General features: G+C 52.7%; 1 protein-coding gene across 4 annotated transcripts in view; it reads left to right on the top strand.

Annotated features, from left to right (window-relative positions):
* ASXL1 (additional sex combs like transcriptional regulator 1) overlaps positions 1-2,527 on the top strand; it is a 61,510-nt gene extending 58,983 nt beyond the window's left edge. For all 4 annotated transcript variants that reach the window (XM_010841720.1, XM_010841722.1, XM_010841718.1 and 1 more), the window contains one exon: positions 1-2,527. In XM_010841720.1, the coding sequence (XP_010840022.1) occupies positions 1-2,506 (2,506 nt within the window). In that variant the 3' untranslated portion in view covers positions 2,507-2,527.
* The last annotated feature ends 5,546 nt before the right edge of the window (positions 2,528-8,073 follow it).

The raw sequence follows: 8,073 nt of genomic DNA, 5'->3' as shown, positions 1-8,073 counted from the left end.
CGGGGATCACGCCCAGGCCGAAACTGCTGCGTCCAGAGCCAGGAGAGAGGACCTGGCTTCTCTCAGAAAGGGGCAGAGCTGCCCACTGCAGAGGGTCCCAGATGGCCCTAGCGGCGGGCTGGAAGATGCCTCCCGACTCCCCGTTGCACCCACTCGGGACCCGCCATGCCAGGCTCTACCCCCACTGCCCTCTAGAATCCCAGAACCTGAGAGGTTAGTTGAGCAGCTTGTGTCGCATCCAGAAGGTAGAACTGAATGTGGGTCTGGTACCACTGCCTGGGAAAGGGGTGATGAGAAGCTAGCACCTACCATCCCCTCAGAGAACAGTCCTGTTCGGGCTCTGGCCGGGCCTACTGGTTTAGAAGAAGGAACTGGCCAGGCTCCAGACAGTGGCAGTAATCCCACCATGAAGGATCCTGTGAACGTGACCCCCAGTTCCATCTCCGAATCATCCTTGGCCAGTTGCCTGCAAGACAGACCATTTGATGATGAATCAGAACTTGATGACTCGGGCCCACCCACAAGGGAAAGTTCTTCTAGACAGGAAAACTTGAAAACCGAGGCTCCTGTCTCCCCTGGTGCTGCTCCTTGGAGGCCTGGCATGTCAAATGATGAGGCAGGGGGACAACCTGAACCCGACTCCAGAGAAGAGGTCCCGTCCATTAAGTCCCAGGTCAGAGAGAAGTGGGAGAAAGCGGCCCCCCTCATCCCAGCATCGCCTGTGGGCTTGACAGCGGAGGAGGGTCTGGATCCCCCCGTCCACTTGGGTTCACTCTGGACAGTGCACTCTGGCTGTGTTGACAGCAGCGGCAGCGACTGCAGACAGCTGGAAGGTGACAAGCCCAGAATCAATGGAGACTCGGAAGCTCTGAGTCCTCACAGCGAGTCCACAGACACTGCCTCTGACTTCGAAGGCCACTTCTCCGAGGACAGCAGTGAGGCCGAGCCTGGTGAAACCTTGGGGCCGAAGAGGTCCTTGTTGGCTGAGCAGGGTGAGAAACACAGTTGGAACCACTGTGCCTCGCTCTCCAAGGTGAATGGTGACCTGAGTCTGGTCACCAGGACAGATGGGATGGTTGCTCCTCAGAGCTGGGTGTCTCGGGTATGTGCAGTTCCCCCAAAGATCCCAGACTCTCTGCTGCTGGCCAGTCCCGAGTACCAGCCGAGACCCATGTCCCTGGGCAGGCCTGCATCCTCAGTGGAGGCTGCTAACCCCCTTGTGATGCAGTTGCTGCAGGGCCACTTGCCCCTCAAGAAGGTTCTCCCTCCAGCCCATGGCGGCAGCAAACCCGAACCCCCACGACTCGCACTTACAGCAGAGCAGAGCCCTGGTGGCTCCCTGGGGATGGGGTCATTGCAAGGTCCTGGGGAGAACAGATGCGAAGTTGGCAAGAGCAGTCCAGAGTCTCTGCTACCTGAGAGCTGTGAAGCAAGTACCGGCTTTGCCCGGCTGGAGGCTAGCCAGGCTCCTGGGGCGCCCCTAAAGATGTCCAAGAACGCCCCGAGTTTAGACTCCCTATATCCAGTGACCAATCCAGTGGCTGCCTCTGGGAAAGCAGAAGTGGATTTCAAAGAACAGTTATCTCCCTTCAGTTTTGAAGATCAGAAGGAAGCCCGTGACCTGTCCCAGTGCAGTATTTCAACTGCTGCCCCAGGTGTGAGTCTGGGAAATCTCACTACCTCGAGAGCCCCTCTTTTCTCATCTCCAAATGCGGTCTCCTCGGGTCCTGATCAGGCAGGTCGGGCCCTGGGGGATCAGAACAGTGCGGGAGGCCAAGGGAAGAAGCTCTTTGGCTCCAAGAACGCAGCTGCAGCCCTTCAGTGCCCCCGGCTGGTGGAGCCGACGCCACTGCCTGCGGAGGCCCCTCCCGCTTTTCCCAATAGGAAGTCAGGGCCAGGCAAAACCTCTCTGTCTGGTGGGATACAGACTGCCAGGGAAGACTGGGCCCCAAAGCCACCGCCTGCCTCTGTTGGCAGCATCAAGAGCGAAAAGACTCTTGATGGAGGGCCTCTCAAGGTGGATGCAGAGAACAGAAAGGCAGTGGGGCCTGGTCCCCGGGAGCTGGTGGATCACTTGCAAGGGATGCCCTTTGTCCTTGATTTGCCCTTCTGGAAATTACCCCGGGAGCCCGGGAAGGGACTCAGTCAGCCTCTGGAGCCTTCTTCCATCCCCTCCCAACTCAACATCAAGCAGGCATTTTATGGGAAGCTTTCCAAACTCCAGCTAAGTTCCACCAGCTTTAATTATTCCTCCGGCTCCCCCCCTTTTCCCAAAGGCCTGGCCGGAAGTGTGGTGCAGCTGAGCCACAAAGCAAACTTTGGTGCGAGCCACAGTGCGTCCCTCTCCTTGCAAATGTTCACCGACAGCAGCACAGTGGAAAGCATCTCGCTCCAGTGTGCGTGCAGCCTGAAAGCCATGATCATGTGCCAGGGCTGCGGTGCATTCTGTCACGATGACTGTATTGGACCCTCAAAGCTCTGTGTATTGTGCCTTGTGGTGAGATAATAAATTATGGCCATGGGAAAAGTTGTATATTTAGTGTGTGTATTTTGATAATGATGGATCTTAAATCTGTATACAGAATATCATTGATAAAACAGACTCTGTCTCTCTAGGCAAGGGTTCTCTTGCTGCTCCCTGAAATCTATAGTGCTAAAGCCCCTTGGCCACTTGTTGGCCCTTTGGGTCTTGCTGGAAGGGTTTCCTGCAGGGCAGCTCGCTGGGCTGCCCAAGGCCGGCTGGCTAGCCCAAGCTCTCGTCACAGAGACAGAGCTTGGTGCGATGTGGGGGAGCCTCCCTGAGACTCGGAGGGCCTCGAAACTGAAGCGAGAAGGTTGTGTTCTCCACCCAGGGCACTAAAGTACCCGAACTGAGTAGAAATGTCAGTCTTCCACTGCCCCCTCCGTCTTTCCTGCGGCTGCTCCTCTGGGGAGTTGGTGGGGAAGAAGCCAGCACAGGGTTAAAGCAGCTCCCAGCAGTGCCCAGCAGGGGGCTTAAGCACCTGCTGACCTCAAGGTCACAGCCAGTCATTTGCCAGTTGATGGAGCCAGTGTGATCTTCGGTTCTGTTACCGAGGCCAATTTGGGACTTACCTGTCTCCGAATAACCCACTGGCCTGCAGGAGCTTTCGGAACCTCGAACAGACCTGCTTGGACAACAGGTCAGGGCTAGGATTGTCTTTCCTCCTTGTAAGTCAGGTGTCCAGACGTTTGGCAGGTGAATTCACCTGCACAACACCTTGGGCATCACTTTGGACTCTGTGGGAGTGGGCATCTCCAACACCCCTGTGTATGTGAAAGTCATTTTACATTTCAAAGCAGTGTGTTTTTCTTATTTTTATATTTTTAACTCTTTATCCTTGGATGTATAAAGTGAACTTTTGGCTTCTGTAAGTATGCTCTATGCACCTCTGATGTTTTACCATATATTTATATGTTGTACACAGTACTGGCTGATTCTGTAAATGGATGTATTGTACAGAAAACACGAACGACTCTCCCTTATTCCACGTCTTCAGCATCGTTGCATTAAAGTGGTGTGATTGACTTCTCTCCACCCGTGTCAGAGCCACTGCGTGCTGTGCCGCCCAACGTGAGGGGTGGAGCGATTGACCTAACGACCTGCCAGTTGTCCCAGTGGTTGGTCACCGGTCAGCCAGTGGACCTGCTGCAGCTGCAGAGCCACTGGCACCCTGGCCACTCGTTGCTGGGCACACGTGTCTTGCTCCTCATCTCTTCTCCAGCCTTCACTGGCAGGTCGCTGCCGTGTGTGACAAATCGCCACCACCAGTGTTAAGTGCTTCTGGATTCTAGGGTGAGCGCCCTGGGCAGCCCCCACGTGGGCCTTCCTTCCGTTCCCAGCCCCAGGCGCGCCACCTGTCAGCAGTAACCCGGGACCACACTCTCCTGGGGCCACAGGGCTCCACTGGACACACCTGTGACAGCAGGTTAAGGAAGAAACAGCCGTGCCAGCCTCCAGCCTCTCTCCCAACATGTTCCCAGCAAGTAGATGTCTCCAGAGCTGTCTCACCTCCCTGCTTCCTGCCTTATTTTGTACCTCGAGTTGTGAGTTGAGCATCCTCCTTGTTGAACTTAGGTCTCCCTGTGCGAGTGCGTCTGTGTGAGCTGTGAAATTGGTATGACTTCAGCAAGCCTCATTTCATCTGGAAGGTCTTGTCTTTCCCCCACTTTTCCTCCAGTGTGGAGTTTGTGTCATCTGCAGCACGAGTGGGAAGTTGGCAAAGACATGGTGATTGAAGTGCAGTATTGGCCAAGTCCCGGTTGTCAACTTCCAGAGTCTTGTTTACCAAAGACAGGGAGCAGAGGCCCAAGCGTGTTTGATCCTCTTCTTCCTTCTGCTGTGACCTTTGGGGCCATTTGAGGGGACAGTTGGAAACTGGTCCGCCAGGGAAAGCACTGCTCTTGTATGTCTCTGTGGTCTTGGAAAAATAAACCTGTACAACGCGCACTGGTGGTCTCTGTTGTCTTCTGCGGCCGTCTCACTGGGCTGGGAGGAAGGTCAGGCCGAGGGGGAAGAAACGCTCGCCTCGCCTCGGCGTTGGAGCTGACGTTTTTGTGTGCGGAGTTCTTTTGTGAGGTGAGTTCCTAAGGCATGACTTGTCAGTGCTGCAGGTCTTCACACCCTGTGCGTGAGGTGGTGAACATATCCGTTATCCACTGTGTGGACTGGAAAGCAGAAATCCCATGTGAGCAGTGAGGTTCCTTTCCTCTTGAGAATCCAATTATGAACTGTGGCATCCCTCTACAGCTGTTCATCCTGACTGCCTCGCTGAACCCGAGGTTGCCTGAGATTCCTGGGTATCTGTGGGGAGGGTGACAAGCAGCGGTGAGGGTGGGGCTGGCCTGAGATACGGGGTCTGGTGCTGATTGATGAGCCTGAGTGGATAGAAGACCTTTGACTTTAAAGGTTAATTCAAGTACCTATCCATTCATTTCCCATGAATTGGAGAAAGTAGATCTTGCGTGTGGGGCAGTAACAAGCTGTAATTCTGTGGTGCTGCTGTCTGATCAAGGTGTGGGTGGAGAAGTCAAGGTCGGGGGCTTTGTGGTGTCAGATGACTGGTGGTGACGTGCTTGTGCCTTCACGTCTCGGAATTGGCTCACTTCTGCAGCTGCTTAGAACGCAAAGACTTGCATCTCATCAGGAGGGTGGAATGGTTTCCAGAGGGCCTGGCTGCCTGCCAGTACCGTGGTAGGGGCAAGTCACTCAACCTCTGGTAACTCTCTCATCTCTGATTTGGGTTACTAGTTGCCACTTCATAAAACTGTAGTGTGCGGTGCCTAGGGGGTGTTCCAGCCTGTTCACTTGCCCAAGGCCAAGACCCTAGCTCTCTGCATGCACGGGAGAGCACAGTACAGCTCCTGGTGCTTGTTTGACCTGCACGCCAGAGAGGAGCTGTGGAGAGGGGACCCATGTGGTGTGCTGAGTGCTGGTGCAGGCAGAGCAGACATCTATGGTTGAGTGTGTAGTCCTGGGTTTAGAGGTGGGTCCTTGGGAGGAGATGCTTGCTTAACTCATGGTCCAAAGGACGAGGAAACAGACTTTCAGAATTTGGAAGGAGTGCTGTCTTGCTGGCCTGGCACAGGGTCATCTGTTGGTTTCATGTTCAGTCTGCTCATGTGAAAGTCAGACCCTGCTTGAGAGGGGTGCTTGCATGTACATGTGTTCGTGTGTGTGTGTGTGTGTGTGTGTACACTCAGTCCCTTGGGCCTCAGGGACTGAAGCATCTGCCTGCCCTGGGCCCTGAGAGGAGGCGGCCCGGGCTGTATGTGTGGGTGGGTGTCATTTAAATTGATGGAGCAGATAGGCTCTGTGACCCTGGAGGTTAATATTTGGAACCAAACAGTGCCAGTGATCTGTGCGTCCTCATGTCTTTGCACATCATTTTTAGAGCCTGGAATGAACATCTCTTGAGAACCAGAAGGGGTGAATGGAAGTTCTGTAAGGAAAACAGTGACAGCTGTCAGTGCAGTGGTTCTTAACTTTCTCGGGAACACAGACTCCTTTGAGAGCCAAGTGGGAGCTCTGGACCTTCTTCCCCCAGGAGTGCACATGCGCGCGTGCACACACACACACACGCACGCACAAAGTGTTCTGTATTATTTCAGATGGGTTACGAGCACCCTGCACCCTGCCCTGGCAGCTGGAGCTCCTCACTGAAGAATGAAGAACCCCGCTGACTGACACTAAACCTAGTAAGAGCTGGGTTTATACAGAAGAGGGGAGAGAGGACTTTGCATCCCTCTGCAAGGGATTCTCCTTCAGTTTCCTGTAACTACTGAGCTTCCTCAATGCATTTAAATTACTTTAAAACTGCGTTACAGGCACAGTCTCCCACCCCTCTGGTCGAGTACGCTGAGCTTCGCCTGCTCAGTCACTGAGTGGCCTTGAGCTCATTGTTGACGCCAGGGGCACCTGTTTGATGTTGCACTCTCCACGCCATACCAGTGCTCTGGAGCCCCGTTTCAAGGAGCCAGACTGGAACCAGCACTTCTCTGTCCACAAGCGTCTCCTCGGATCCCAGGGTCCGTACTGCTGTGACGTCATCTGGAGGTAAGTGCTTCCCACTGGGCCAGTGCAGACTCCGTGCGTGTGGCCCGCTGTGTTGTCCCAGGAGGGGGTGTGGGATTTGTAGTCCCAGGGTCTAGACTAGAACTGTGGACTCCTCTCCTTTTATCTATTTGATATATTTGGCTACTGCACAGTTTCACTTTTTTAAAAAAAGATTCTTTTGTCATTACAAAAAAATGTTTTCAGAACAACTGCCATATAGTGTGTGTGCGTGCATGCAATAGTAACAGTTGTATTTATGCTTTTAACTCATGCAGAATTGCTTTTAAACTTGTGACAATCGGATTTGGCCCCAGTCATTTGCTGCAAGTTTTCCTTAAAGTTTAACCTCAATTATATGTAGGATGAAAAAAAAAAAGGCTGCACACAAGTCAACGTCTTTGAAAGAAAAAGCAGCTCTTTTGCTTCCTTTAAGATGAGATCCCAGGTTTTGGTCAAATGGAGTGTCAAGTCCCAATGGTTCAGGACCAGGGACAGTGTTTCCTCGGTTTCCCCAGCCTGCACTTAGAAACTGCCGCCTGAGTCTGGTTTCAGCCCATTGAAGAACTGCGCCCTTGCTGGGGATGGGAGTAGGGAAAGGATGGTTTGGGGGAAACGGCCGCATCTAAGACCTTGCTTGAGCACTGGCCGCGTTCAGGTGAGGCGTGCATTTGCCGTGCCCTCTTCCTCACCTGCAAGCGGGGCTAGAGCACCTCCCTGGGCAGGCGGCCACGAGACACAAGATTTCAATTTGGTATGTGCCTGTGCTGAGCACGTGACAAGGACCAGGAAAGGTCCATTTCTTTCCCTTTCTGATGGGTGAGGTGCCAAAAAAAGTTCATTTGTTCAAAATCTAGCAAGGATCTTCTGTATGCTAGTTTATTGGCTACTGGTTGAAGGGTTTTTTGGGGGCCAAACAAGTTGGAGGGAACAGAACTGGCTGGCCATCTTGTGGACAGGACACCATAGAAATAAAGCATTCGGTTTGTTATTCAGTGTTTATTAAGTAGATTCAGTCTTATATATGATATACAGATTCAAAAGAAAAAGGATTCCACATACTTATGAAATCAGTGCATTTAGCAAGTAATACCATGGAGATAACAGCTCGATTAACAGCTCATTGGTCTTTTGTTAAGTGAGGGGAGAGGGAGTTGGCCTGTGCTAGTCATTCCACAAACGAAACAGAATTGAGTTGCATCACATAAAGAAGACACATTCTAAGAATTAAAATATTAAGCCACATTTACTGGAAAAACTCACTATAGAGAACACAAATCATTTTTATAGAGCGTTGAGGAGGAAGTCCTCACCTGCTTAGAAGAGCCACGTTAAGTTGCATAGGTGCATATCTGTAAAAATATAATTTAGAGGTGAAGCCACTGACGAAGTAATTGAGTCACCTTTAGAAATTGGTGCCATCTGCTGTTTGCCTTAAGTGCCATATGCTTCCTGTCTGGAGCCCCCTGCCCCTCCCCAGAGGTCATGCCTCCAGGGGACCC

This window comes from Bison bison, unplaced genomic scaffold (genome assembly GCF_000754665.1).
Source record: "Bison bison bison isolate TAMUID 2011002044 unplaced genomic scaffold, Bison_UMD1.0 scf7180017864167, whole genome shotgun sequence".
NCBI classification, from domain to species: domain Eukaryota; kingdom Metazoa; phylum Chordata; class Mammalia; order Artiodactyla; family Bovidae; genus Bison; species Bison bison.
Note: the sequence above shows the minus strand (reverse complement) of the source record. Positions and strands in the feature narration are given on the sequence as shown.